The 14,654-nt window shown below is 45.6% G+C and overlaps 1 protein-coding gene across 3 annotated transcripts in view; it reads right to left on the reverse strand.

The window, feature by feature from the left end:
• Positions 1 to 14,654, reverse strand: part of CACNA1I (calcium voltage-gated channel subunit alpha1 I) — an 84,861-nt gene that overhangs the window by 39,803 nt on the left and 30,404 nt on the right. For all 3 annotated transcript variants that reach the window (XM_033514653.1, XM_033514652.1, XM_033514651.1), the window contains exons 4-8: positions 11,860 to 12,019; positions 9,384 to 9,699; positions 8,664 to 8,756; positions 2,658 to 2,967; positions 873 to 1,273 (exon numbers count right to left, since the gene is read on the reverse strand). In XM_033514653.1, the coding sequence (XP_033370544.1) occupies positions 873 to 1,273; positions 2,658 to 2,967; positions 8,664 to 8,756; positions 9,384 to 9,699; positions 11,860 to 12,019 (1,280 nt within the window). The remainder of the gene's footprint in view (positions 1 to 872; positions 1,274 to 2,657; positions 2,968 to 8,663; positions 8,757 to 9,383; positions 9,700 to 11,859; positions 12,020 to 14,654) is intronic.

Below are 14,654 nucleotides of genomic sequence, written 5' to 3' on the forward strand. Positions count from 1 at the left end.
AACCAGCAATGCAGATTGGTCATGGGCGTGCTTAGCCCCCTCTGACATTGGCACGCACATCACAGTGTAGACACAGTCTCTGTCTCCCAGCTATAAAATAAGGGCACACAATTCCTCTCCATCTCACAAGTCTGTTGTTAGGATAAAGTGTACGGCTGACTCAGAGCTGCCTGCAAACTACTGGGCTGAAAGTCAAGCCTGTGCCCACACTTGCTTGTTTGTGTCTGACCTATCTATCACTTCTTACTCTCAGGGCAAAGGAAAGGCTCAAGCAGCCTGAGCCCCCAAAATGACTGGAGATTGGAGGTAGTGCCTTTCCTAGCCCTCTTGTATGGATTGAATGTGCTCAGACATCTCTTAATTAAGTTGGGAAGGCTAGCAAGCTGATGGATTTGAATTGAGATGCTGGTGAAGTGCCTGTGACATCCCCAGAGGGCACATTAAATTAACCAAATAGACTAAGGATTCAGTAAGCTAATGAAGAGAGAAACGAGTGCAAGAGATGAGGAAGATGGAACAGATGAGGATGACAGAGAGAGAAGCAGAGAGGAATTAGAGATAGGGCAAAAAAGAAAAACAGCGGGATGAATGACCAGGGAGGAGGAAAAGAGGGGCATTGAAAAGAGGTGAGAGGAAAATACATGGAGAGAGAGAGAGAGAAAGCGATTAAGTACACGTCTAAGGAAGTAAGAGACCCTGCAAGATCCTGAGGCTTTCTCCAAATTCATGCTGGGACCATCTGTGCTGCAGTCTGAGGTCCAAATTGCTCAGCCTCTGCCTCCACCAAGTTGCATCAGCTGCTTAGCAAGGCCATAACCCCCAGTAGGACTCAGCAGCCCATGCTGCCCACCTCGTGCCCTGAGGTGCTTTACCTGTTCATGATGCTCAATGCCCATGCTGATGGTGTTCACTAGGATTGCAATCATGATCCCCCGGTTGAAATACTTGCTGTCCACAATAACTCGAAGCTTGACCCTCACTTCTCGCCACATGTCACTGCAGAGCTTCAGCCGGCCTCCTTCTTCCACCTCCTCCTCCTTCTCCAGCGCCGAGGCACCCTGGTCCTCTTGGCTGCCCTCTCCCTCCCCTTCACTGGCTCCTCCATCCTCCTGGTCTGAGCCAGCACTATCCAGGACTGAGAGCCTTCTGGATGCTTCATGTTCTGCCCTATGGCATCGTGGGCAGTTGGTGGGATCAGAGGTTGCTGTCACAGCGATGGGCTGGACTAAGCCCTGAGGAGGGCAGCCAAGAGAGTTGTGCTGCTGGCAAAGCCCTGGAAGGAGAAATGGTGCTGCTTAAAGAAGGAGGATATGAAAAAAGACATTCAACGTGGACACCTGTTTGGCTTCTGGGTATTTAGACAGAGTAACTGGTCTTTTCAGCTGTGAGGACGATTAGACACTGACACATCATCTCAAGGGCAGCAATAGAAGCCGTTGCCATTGGAGGCTCCATGCTGACAGGCTGTGTCTCCAAAACACACGGTACTGTTCAGCTTGCCTGTGATTAGGCTGAACAGAGTTCACATCCATCAGAGAAAGAACTGCTTTGTCTCATGCAGAAATCATAGCCTGAGACTCACTAGCTTGTGTTAAGTGGGACCTGAGGGGAAAAATGGTCATGAGAGCTGGTTTTGGCCTGAATTGCTACAAGCAGGGTCTGAGAACCCCCAGGCTGAACTGGACTCTCTAAATTAGAGAAACTACATCAGCAAAGCATCTCAAGAAGCCAGAAGAGGTAACACAGGAATGCTTCCTCCTGACAGCATGCACTATGAATCAGAACAGATCCCCTGGCTTCAGTGAGAAATCTAAATTTGTGTTCCTTGATCCTCCATTTTGGTCTGGAAGATCAAATGGACACTGGGGGAAATGAAGCAATTAATTCATTAACACAGTGCATGAAGCCTGCAGAAACGCTTCTCCCAGCAAGTAAAGAAAATGAAAGTTTGAGTATGCAAAACACGTTGAAGGAAAATCTGCCTTTTTACTTGTTAATGGGAGCATAACTTAGGAAAGGCATCAGCAGGCAGTTAATACTAACTCTATAAAACCATTTTTACAGTGACTTTTCCAGCCAGGAACCCAATTTAAATGATATCTTATGTCTAATTTTACGCAACAGCATGTGCTGCCGTCAAGAGAAATTGTCTCCATTGTCCTTGCATATCAACCAGACTCCTTAGGTTCAGGCAACACCTTATGCAATTCAACTCTCTTTGTCTCGCTCTTGAGGTCTGGAAACAACTCGCTTTGGAACTAGAGCTCTGGGGGTCCTGCTGTGCCACCGGGTCCAGTCCTTTGCCCCACTTTGTTATGTCCCCTAATTCTTCTCTCTCCCAAACTGCTATCAACACCTGGCTATACCAGAGACATGGAGACCTTTACAAGCCTCAGTGTCTTTATCTCTTTATGGTGTCTGGATTTCAGATCTGGATTATCCACGTTTCCTGTAGGCCAGCCCTGTTTCATTCCCATTCTTGCTGGTCACCCCCACCTTGCTGGTCTGGTGTGTTGGCCATGGTGCCTCGCTCAGTGGCCAATGTTAATTCTAGTTCTGTGCTTCATAGGCACAGGTCCCTTGGAAAGCTGGCACATGGAGACACTCCCAGTTACTCTCACATAAAGTGTTTCCAGCTTTACCCACGCAATCCTTACTGTAGCGCCTCTGGCTTTTCCTGTTCCCGCCGGGTTTGGCCTCACCGGGCTCCTGCACGTGGCCGTGGCGCCAGCTCTGCACGCTGTTGTACAGCCCCAGGGTGCGGCGCTTGGCCTTGCGCAGGATGTGGCAGACGTACTGGAAGATCTCCTCGTAGCAGTCTCCCGGCTCCATGTAGCTGGCGACGGTGCTGGAGGAGAGGTAGCGCGCCCTCTGCTCCTGCATCAGCTGGTGCTCCCGCTGCTTGGTCTCCGAGAACTGCGTGGCGATGACCACCAGGCACAGGTTGATCATGAAGAAGGAGCCCACCTAGCAGCAAAGCAGAGGAAGGGACCAACATCAGCACGAAGAGAAACATGTGGGAGTGGGAAGAGGAGAGAGGAGGCAGACAGAGGAGTGAGAATCAGTCTGCATATGGAGAAGTTTCAGAGCAAGCCAGGAGAGCATGAGCTTGGTTTTGAGAACTCACTCAACATAATTTCCATGCAGAATTTAAAGCTACGCACTGAAATTCTGGAAACAGGTCCAACTTGTGGCAGGTTTTGGGACCCTTAGAAAATCACTTATAAGTTACATACAAAGGGTTTGATGAAAACCAAACTTTTTTCCCCCTTCTTTGTGTTAAATAGAAGGTAGGAGACAGAGAACCAGTTTGGTTGATTTATCCTCTGCTTATTAATTTACCACTGGAAAAATCATGCACTGCCATTTATAGTCTTCACCTCTTGGAAGAAATGTCAGTATTCTCATTTTAATGACATACCAGTATACTTGGGGCATATAATTGATTTCTATCATTTGCACCTTAATTCTCCTTATAGGGAGATGGGAGTTTCCTGAAATGAGTGAGCTTTTGAAGTCAAAAAGGGTTTTACAAAGTCAAACAACTTTTAGAAGGACACATAGTAGTCTGGTAAAGCCATGCTTCCTTGCTTATTTTATATTCTTATGATACAAGACATCATATTAACTCTTTCTTAACTTGTCCTCTGGCCTACATAGGCTTCTCATTTCAAACACAAGAACTGTAAAAAACACACTCCAAATTTCTTAGAAAGAGCAAACAAAATGCCCAAGTTCTACCTGTTCTACATACAGAAGCCCAAATGCTTACCAGGCTTCATTTAAAACTTGCACGTTCCCTTTAAACCTCAGTTTTCCTATTTATAAAATGGAGCAAGGATTTCTTTGTGCTGAGAGTTCTGGAGGCAAAATAAACTCACTCTGTGTTACATATCATGAAATTAGAGATTAATTTCCACTAGGAGATCTATCCATAGATAGATAGATAGAAGATAAATCCTGAGCTTCAATATGATGAGAATTTCATACATAAAAGGGCTGGTAACTTCATTCAAAATAATTTTCAAAAGCTATGGCACCTTGGTTGGTGTCTACTCCTTGCAGGGCTGTGTCAATAGGGCATTGATAAAATGCAGAGCCTAAACTCTGAACAAGGACTACACATCTGCAGTGCTCTGAAACAGACTGGGGCAGCCCCTGGGAGGAGATGAAGCACCAGCTCAAGATTTCTGCTGTCCCTGGACCTGTGAGCATCCCTGCAAAGGGGCATCCTGGCAGCAGTTTCTCCTGTATGAACCCACACAGGACCCAGTCTCACCTCACTGTCTCTCCTTTGCAAGCAAACAGCTCTGACGGAGAGGATTCAGTCCTGCCCTTGTCTTCACATGTCTCCTCTCCTGTAAAGCCTTTCCAGCAAAGGGGACAGAGCAGGCAAAGGTGGTGATAGCCTGACCCCAGTGCTTGTGAATGGAAAAAGGGTTTAATTCAGCAAAATACAGAGCTTGTTTTACCTATCCAAGCAGTTTTCCCTCAGTTCATAGCCCTTACTGCCCCCCTGGCCAGCTTGCCCTTTTGGGTGACCCTTTCTCTTGGACACAGGTGCTCTTTATCCAAAGGGGAGGTGTCTCTGCTAGTATCTCAATAACCCTTTGAAATATGAAGCTCTTTCCAACCAGATTCAACATAAGGACAATAAAGTGTCTCAAAATAAAGGGCTTTTTTTTTTCTCCCCCTCCTCCTCTCAGCACCCTTCAAAGCTGTTCTAATTCTGTTTCCCTTCATCACTGAACCCTTCTCTTCTCTCTCCTTCCCCCATATTTCAGCCTATTTTCCCTTCAGATTCTGCATGTGGCCTTGAAAATTAAAATAATGCCTTGCTCAGATTCCTTTGCCTTCACCCAACATTTTCCGTAGTCTGTGATGTCTTGCATGTTTTATTTTAACTGGTGAGCGTATTACTGGGAATCCAAAGTCTTCTCCAATGCATTCTCCTCAGCAGCATGATACTTGCCCGGGCTTTCCCTTTTGGTTATGTCCCTCAGCTGGGATGAGAGGGGCAGGGCAGGGGGATGGACAGCAGTGGCTTGAGCTTTTCTGGAACAGTACTTGTGACACTGTACTTTGCAGCTTCCCACAACTCCCAAACAAGACATGAGGGCTTGCAACACCTTCTCTCTAGGTCACAAGAGGAAGAGGTGAGGGCTAAGATGCCCTCCCCAGGACCGCACTGTCAGCCTAGGGTTGAATCTGGAGCGGGGTTCAGGTTCACATCACTGAGCCCTGTCCTCACAGGCACCATTTGCTGCCATCTCCCAGCAGATGAAGAAAAAATGGGGGAGTGAGAGGACTGGATATGGCAACTACTCCCCAGTCCTTATCCTTTTAGCTAGGAACATCAAACACAAAGCAAATTATCTTGGTTAATCCTTAAAACCACAGGCAAGCCCATAAACTCTCAGGCTCTGCTGAGCTTGAAGCTGCCTCCCAGCTAGGAGAAGGACAGGAAGGGTCCCAGAAAGCTCCTAATTGAGTGATTCATCTCAGCTGGCTGAGCAGAGATTGAAAGTGTCAGACATGGAGTCCAAGCATTTGAGAGAAGCAGATGGAGACCCTTGATTCCAAGTCCCAACACAGGGTCCCGTTCAGCCCTGAGACTGAGCTGTGCTTTGATAAAGCAGATCCTGGCCTCACTCAGCCCAAGGTTCAAGCCCTATCTCTGCAATATCGAACATACTCTGACTAGTGCTGCAGATCCTGACTTGTCAGCTACTTCTACTGCTTATGCCTGGATATCCAGCTTGCCTTCCAAGGCCCACATGTGTAAGCACAGGGTGCTTCAAAGAGCCTCTGAGTGCTGCAATGCAGATGCCAGTCTAAGATCCCAGAAGAGCTTGCTCTAGTCCAGGAGCCACAGCAGTGGCCAAGTAGCTGCAGAGGTGTCAAAGAGACAGCTGGACCTCAAGCAGGAAAACCCAAGTGAAACACTGACACTAAGAACAGGGAGCAGTCCTTCCTTCAAATCACATCTGTGATCTCTGGTCATGGGGGAAACATTTTAAAATCTGCTAAACACATAAAATGCTTTTCCCAGATTCTACAAGGCCACTCAGAGTGCCACGGTCAGTCAGCACCCTTCCCCTCAGAGAAGCACATCTATGCAGATTTCTGACTACACTGGGAGTATATCCAGGTGGTGGAGCCTTCTTCCTGACATATGAGCAGTAGCAGGTAATGTCCTTATGTAGGTGTTTGCAGATACCAGTGTAGGAAAGAAGTCATGGATGAAAGCACAGCTCTAGAGAAGCTTCAGAGATCCAGCCCCAGAAGAGTAGGTCTGAGCCCAGGTTAGAATGTGTCTGGAAAACCAAAGAGTCAGGGCTTAAGTATGACTGTCAGAACAATCCTGCTTAGAAAGCCCGACCTTCCAACCATGGAGAAGGAGGGGAGGATAAGGCTGGAAGAACCATACTTCATGAGACTTACAGAAGGGTCATTTCTATATGAAGATTCAGACAGAAAATGCAGCCAAATGATAGCAAGTTTTCTCTGTGGTGTCGCTATGTGCTGCAAAAGATGCATCACACTCCAAGAAGGTAGCAGAAAGGCTAAATACTTCCTTGGCCAAACTCCACCAAAGGTAAAGAAAATATTCCATCTAGCATATGACTCCTTTGTTCTCAGCAGTCCCCAAAGTAACCTGAAATTCATGTTCTCCTGTTTGACAGAAATAAACCTATATGGCTTCTGCAAATGAGGAGGGAGTGTCTAGAAATGTCAATGACACTCTGCAGTAACATCTCAGGTGGAGTGTTTAATTGAGGGTTTTCTGTGCCTGCAAATTCAGAGACAAAGTTTGAATCACTGTGAATCCACATGACGTGAGCCAGCAGTAGAAGGATACTTAGAAACCAAAAATATGCTGACAGAATTTATGTAGTTCAAAATGTGGGGGGAAGGGCAGTTTCTGGAACTGGCCTACAAAAGACCAGGTATATGTACCCCAGTGATTAAACACTGACCCTTCCTGGCTCTGTGAGAGACTGGGGCTGTAGGACGAGGAGTAAAGTCTTTGTCTAACTGCATATTCTACAAATTGGGGTATCCTAACCATGCTGCTCAGAGTCAAAATGCAGGTGGATACTCAATATCTATTGCACTTTATATGAACAAAATTCATGGGAAATTATTTTCTGAACACACAAAAAGCAGTGGATGTTCAGCTCACCCCTGAGAACAGAGCCTGTGGAAACTCCCCCTCTGTCACCCCATCCTGTGCAATCACATCTCTGTGCTGTCTCTTTGGGACTCTCCAGCATCAAAGTAAAAGCAACATTCCTTAAGGTATATTTCACTTCTGCTGCCCAGGTTTATGCTTCAGCCCACAGGGAGTACTTCATATCTCTGTTTTTCTCTCCTTGTCTTTCCCTTGTGAGAATGGAAGGCCATAAGGCAGGGTGAAATCAAGGATATAGTAATATTTTATTAAGGTGCCTGACCTGAATGGGCCAATAGGTTTGTGGGTTTTTTGGGCCACCCTCCATATGTACAGGCTGCAGAATTTCTCACAGAAATGGATTTAAGTGTTATCTCAAGTCATTGCATGCCAACTTGAATTTAAACTACATCCTGTCATAGGTCAGTGTGTTACTGTTACTGGGTGACTGCTTCTAGAGATCCTATTTCTTGAAGGGCATGGCCCCATAGGACAAGTGTTGGATGAGGATCAGAGTCCTGGCCAAGGTCCATTCATCAGCCCATCCAAATGCATGTAGGCCTTGGAAATACACACTGAGGTCCTTACTCAGTGACCTGAAACTAAATTGCATCTACCACGTACAGATTTTATACTTCCCATAACTCATCCTATGTCTTTCCATTTCACTCTTGACTTTGGATCCCCAGGTGAGCAATGTGCAAGAGCCTTCATAAAAACAAAATCCTTCCTGGTTAGAAGAAATGCCAAGAACATGCACTTATGCAAGGGAAGCCTGAGGAATGGGGAGGCAATGGCACCATGTTTCTCAGCTTTCATCCCAGGTGCTGATAATGAATATCCTTGCAGAAAACCAACCTTCAAACTTCATTTGTATAAATCCACAGGGTTTATAAACTGCTTATTAAGTTCTCGTTGCTGACACGCTTCTCTCTTTCCATTTTACCATCCACAAGGGATCTCACACAGCCAGATTATTTTGGACTGCTGACACTTCAGGAGCAGTTGCTCCTTTTCATTCATGGTGAGGAAGTAATTCAGCATGACAGACCCTGAACCTAACAAAATGTGAATCTGAGACTCTGAACCTGACAAACCCAGGTGCTGCCAAAAGCTCCTCACTCAATGTGGCTCAAAAATTAGTAAAAGAAAAAATATATAGAGACCAAGTAGAAGGGCAGAGAAAGAACAGGCTTTTAAGTCAACTGGTTTGGGGAATTTTCTTTGCAAGAAAATCCACCAGTGAGAACATTATTCTACACTAGGCACATATAACTTTAAAAATCAATCTTAAGTAGATTTTTGAGTGAAAGCTAATAACTTGGCTGACAACTATATACGTGATCCTGCTTCAGACTCTTGGTGAAAATCAACTAGCCGGATTTCTGAGATTCCTAGAGGTTTTCTTCCCCAGTATCTATGTTGATCTGAGACCTGTCTTTTGTTGGCTTAGCTTGCATTGCTGACATTCATCAAACCTTATACTTACGATTATCAACAAGATAAAGTAGATGAAATTGTAGAAGGAATGGGCATCCATCACATAGTACATGATCTCCACCCACCCTTCCAGTGTGATCACCTGCAAAGACAAAAAGAAACAGGAGGAGTATTCCAGAGTTCACTTCTCAGTGTATAACAAGCAGATATTGGCAGGATGGTTGCAACCCAAGAAAGGTGAGAAACAACAATTCATTTCAATGAAGCCAAATTTCCATTTCGGGAAATCAGCATGGTACTGCTTGGTGACACTGGCATGCTGTCAAAACCTGTGAGATCATTCTAGTCCACAGCAGGAATATTTCATTAATATAGTTCATTTCCCTGGATCGCAGCAGGGGAAAACCCACAGCAGGTTGCTGTGCCCCTTGGACTGGACACCGCGTACAGCAGGAGGAAAAGAAAAAAGGCATGGATTTTAGCTCCCATCTGCAACGTGTGCTGGGAATTAAAAAAAAAAAAAAAAAAGATTCCTTTACTATAGTTATCTGAACTGGAGGGGAAACTGTCACCAGTCAGCCTGAAGAGTGGAGCTTATTTCAGCAAGTGCGTTCATGTGTGCGCTGCTTCCCTTACCCAGGGAGTCACAAGGCCCTTTACTTTGCATCTTTGTCATGCCCTGGAAAAACTGCCACTGCAGCCCAGAAAGACTGAGTTTGAAAAACAGAAAATAAGGTTGAGCCTTGTGAGGAGGCTAACTCCGAGTTACCTGAAATATCACAATCCAGGCATAGCCAATGTTGTCAAAGTTGATGGCACCCTTGTGCGGGTTGGCGTTGCCGGTGCGGCACACGTTGTAGTACTGGTTCCAGTTCACACACATGCCACTGATATTGAACTCTTGCCGGACTGAATTGTAATAATAATAATCATCCTTGTCCAAACAACACTCATGGCCTCGCTCCTTCAGTGGGGGTATTTCGTGACAGCCCATAATTCCATTGTCTCCTGACAGCGAGCAGATAAAGGGCATCTCATCATCTTCCTCTGGCTGGTAATAAGGGGGCAGGACAATGTCACCTTGTCTGCAAAAGAACCCACAGTCAAATTTCCTGTGACAAGGAGTTTCCTATCTATCAGTGATACTGGTGGAGCTGGGAGCCCCCATTCTGACACGGGGACTGCACTGGGTAGGGGATTTCCAGCTTTATTGCCTCAGGAGAAGGGGAGGAATGACAGTGCTCCTGAAAAACAACAAATTTCTAGGGTGAGCCCCCAGCTTTCAGTGCTTTTCCTGCCATCAGATCACCCCAAGCCAAATTACAGAATCTGTGTTCATGGAGATTAAAAAAAAGATGGAATGCCGAGATTTGCAGTCTGAACACTCTCCCCATTAACATCAAAGCTAAATCAGATGCAATGACATTAAGGAAGTTCATCAGGCTTTACTGTAATATGTTCATATATGTAACTGCTGATGGACATGTTTTATAACATTTGGTAGTGAACCTTCTGTACTTCTAAAAAAAAATCCAGTTCATGCATAATTAACATCGCAGAGATAAGCCTTAAAATTTGGAAATGGAAAGATAAAATTGACTTAACCTTAACTTTGACTCTTCCTTGACAGCTGGCATTATGGGTGCAATGTTTTATGACAAGTTCATGTCTTTTTTCCAAATAATGCAAGCACCTTCCAAATGCATGAATAATTAAAATCATCTATGCTTGCCTAGCTGGAGATGAGCTAATATCAGAAAGTGTAAGGTGGCGATTAAAAAAAAAAAAAAAAGATTAAACTTTATCTGGTGTATTCCTTGCAGTGCTACAATGCACAACCTTCACCTTGTGCAAATACAGACTTTTTCACTAAGTGTCATTGGAAGAGGACAGGTGTTGATGAAAAAGAAAAAGTTTCTGATTGTTAACTAAACAGGACTAAACTACAAAGGTGTGTTGTAACTCATCCTCATCATTGGTACATGGGCATCTTCAGAACTGATTTCCCTAGTAACGGTGAACCAAGTATTTTCTAATATCTATCACTGTGAAGGCTGTGGCCTTAATTCACTTCCCAGTTACATCAACTCCACAAGGATGTAATTACACTCATTAAAGAAGTGCTATTCCTGATTTACATAAAGGACAATCATCCTAAACATTACTTTTTCCCCAAGGAATAAATAAACACAGGAAATGCCTGCTTTAAGCAGCTCCTACTCTGCAACTCCTCTTCTGCACATTGTATTTTCACCCTTTTTTTTTCCAATTTGAGATGCTCTAAAGCTTCAGAACTGTTTAATCAGTTTAAACTGATCTACAGCTCTAGGTTTTCTTTAAGCAGTCTACATTGATAGCACACCTGGGATTAGCATACAGTTTTAAGAAAACATTTTAAAGCCTGAGATCTACTAAAGCCAGAAAGTCAACAGCCCTGAAACTGGGTAATCGGAGAATTCATGGCAAGCAGGAGCTTTTCCACCCCACTGCCTGTGGGAGGAGTAAAGCTGTGCTCTTGCAGACTCACCCTGGAACCCCCAAATAAACCTGTAATTGATGCCTCAGTGGCTTCAGGCTCTCTTTGCCAGAACTGTTCCCATGTTTCCCCACAGGTTTTTTGTCCCATTCAAATATTCATTCTTTGATTTCAGATGCTGAAATTGTTAATAATGCACCTATTAATCCAGCTGTGGGACATCTCTCCCACCAGCCCTCTCTCCCTTCCCCATGGCACTGGCCACATCCAATTCTGCTCCTGAAGTTTCCTAGTAATTTCTCAGTGTCCTTCCAAAGATAATGCACTAGTGTCGAAAAAGTGACCCCAGCTCCATTTTGGAGGTGCCAAAGGTGTTCCTGGATGCATTAGGCAGCACTAATAGGCTTTCTGTAGGACTCCTATGAGTGTTGTTTTCTGAAGAGGGAGCAGGTTCAGAAGAACAGCATGTTTCAGAGTTTCAGTTCTTTCTGGGTGTAGGAGCACTGGGCATGGCTGGGAGGGCCAGCCATGCTAACCTGTGCCTTGATCAAATCCAAATGAGCCAGACACCTGCTGTGGAGACAGAAGAAAACAGCTGCCTTTGCCCACCCTCCCTTTCCACTGCAAGATGTGCCCAATACCCTCACACTATCACCCTACACTTGGAGTTAGTGATACACAGAGAGCCTGGCAGAAGACATGAGCAGGCAGAGGGAAAGAGAAACGTCCACGGAAGAAAGGAAGGAGATGTTGTCTCCCAGTCACTCACACTGTGAAGTTCTCCTCCATGAAGCAGCGGTTGCGGAGCAGCCCAGCCCACAGCTGCACCCCAATGATGCCAAAGATGAAGAAGACAAAGAAGCAGAGAAGAAGGACGTTCCCCAGCATGGGCAAGGTGTCCAGGAGCAGGTTCACAAGGATGCGCATGCCTGCAGAAGGAGGAGAGAACCAGAAGGAGCGGGTGTGGGATAAAGGGATAGAGAAAGGGAGAGAGGAAGGGAAGGGGAAGAAAAGGAATGAAGTTTACAAGATAAGCATAAAAAAAGAAAAAATCCCCATGAAAATAAAAGCAGAGTGTCAGAAATTAACTACTGTCCAAACCAGGCCAGACTTTTGGTTATTGCCCTTTTCTGTCCTAACCTCTACTGACAGGCAGCCAGCAGAGCTGTTGTGATGCTGTGATCTCTTAACCTTAGGCCTCCATCTGCAGCAGAGAAGAAAAGAGAATGAGACTTTTGGTGCCATCAGCTATGTGACTGACATCCCTCCCTCCCCTTTCCCTGCAGAAGGACAACAGAGTGACAACTGTCCCAAAGGGGCATGTCTGGTCTACAGCCCCATTATCCAATGCCTCGGACTGAAAGTCATCCTGGTACAGCAACTGCATCCTGCAGCCTGTGAGACCTGCATGGATAGTCCAAGGCCAGCCTGCCAGTGGGGTGAACCTTTCCAGAACATATAAATTGGCGCAGATAATTGGGTTTTCTTCAGTGACAGTATCATCAAGAGACAGTCATGAAAACCACAATTTCCTCCCCTGGCTAGTCCTCATGCCCCAATGCAACGCAAGTAGCAGGCACAGCCCAAAGTGCTTCCAGCACAGAATCTCTGCCCAGTGCAAATGTTTAAAAAAAAATTTTTTTTACTCTCTAATTACCTAATAAATTATTCCTGTGGTTTTATTTTCCCCTTGGCTCTTTAGCTCACAGCCACTAGTAGGGGTAAACATAGTCTCGTTTCTCCATGGAGCTAATGGCTTTTCCTCTGCTCTCCAGGGACAATGAAAGTCTAGAAACTCTTCTGAGCATCACAGTACTGCCTTTATCCCTGTGCACACCTCGGAAAGTTGTGTCTCCTTGTCTCCAAGGAGGTCCCTCCCCCAGGTATCCAGAGAGTTCCTTCACTGAAGTTGTTCCATGTAGGCCAAAAAATAATTAGCTAATTAGGTATTTATAACCAATTCATTACTTCAGATGGCAGTGGAAGAGGAAAGAGAAGGAGAATATAAGATTAGGATTCTCTGACAGCCCTTTGAGGCACAAGATAATCCCCCTTGTGTATCCAGCACCAAGTAATTACTACACACTACTCTATATAATGCTCCACGTCTATTCCCCAGACTGCTCACCCCACAGAGAGGGGAGGGAAGAGGCACCTGTGGTGGGGCAGGCAGGCATGGAATTCACAAACACTGAAGGAAGAGGGAGAAGTGTGCCTGCTGTGGCACAGAAGACTGGCTTAGATTAGTGGAGAATGCTTTGGAGACAGAGCAGGGTGGAAGAGACAGGAGTGATACTTATGTGATGTGCAGGAAGGAGAGGATGCTTACTGGTGCCTACATGGGATCATGAAGGATAAGGGATGATGGCACTAGCTCTAAGACCAGGCTGTGGAGCAGTAGTTAAGCCCTGCTGCCTGACTGTCCAGCTGTGTCACCAGTCACCACATAAGGTAGCTTCTAGACGAGTACATCAGCAACACAGCAGTGCAGGGACACAGCTCCAGCCACTCTCTGGGGATCACAGCCACGCCCTGAGTCACTGACAGCTCTCTGACCTCTCAGCACACAAGCCCAATAGCACAGCCACTGTGACCTGCTGGGCCCTGGAGAAATGCTCTGAACAGCACTGGGACTTCAAGACTGTGCACCCTCCCTGTAGTGCTGCATGTTCCCAGCATTAATGTTGTGTCACAGAACGAGCTCAGTAGCTCCCACAAACTGTCCTGGTTAGTACACTGGGGAGAGCCAAGTGACACAGGAAGCTGTGCCAGTAATGCTGCAAGAGGGGGTGATATTTTTCAGATCAATTGATGCTAGCTCCATTTCAGAGCTGAGTAATGGGAGAGATGAGGCTGCCCTTACGTTGAAATGCAGAACAAACAAAACACACATTCCCACCAGAATTTTACAGACAGCATGCTTGTTGGGTCAGAATTTTCAAAAATTGATTTTGTCTGTGTTCCAAGAGAAAGCAAGTGATGAGCAAAACTTGTCTGCCTTTTTGTTGGAAACACCCTGCCTGCCCATACCTTCTCCATCCTGACTCTCAGAGGAATTACTGATGGCACAAGAATATGCTCTCCACAGCTCCAAGATCGTAGCTATTGCCCTCAGGCCCTCTGGGGTACGTGGTGCCATGACACAAGAACTGGCAAGTTTCCCCCACCACCTGGCATCTTATCCATATCACAAAGAATTTCAGCAATAACAGGTTCTAAGTCCAAATGAAACTTTTTTTTCTTTTTAATTTCACAGTTAGACAGATTCATCTTTCTCTTCCCATTGATGCTGACTGTGGTTATGAGATTGGCCCCTCAAAAACAGTAACACTAAGTCTACACCCATCCAAATGTTCAAACATCAGTTCCAATTGCAGGAGAAAGAGGGAGAAAGGCTGAAGAGCCTAAGGACAGCAGGTGATGATTTACTGTAAAAGCTGGTAGCCAAAATAATGAGGTCTCTAAAGCACCTGCCCAGGTGTGGAAATGGGACACGCAGCTTTAGGAATATTTTGTTTTGGGGAACTGGAACACCTCCATTTTGCAAGGGGCCTTGACTGGACA

Source organism: Parus major, chromosome 1A (assembly GCF_001522545.3).
Source record: "Parus major isolate Abel chromosome 1A, Parus_major1.1, whole genome shotgun sequence".
NCBI lineage: Eukaryota > Metazoa > Chordata > Aves > Passeriformes > Paridae > Parus > Parus major.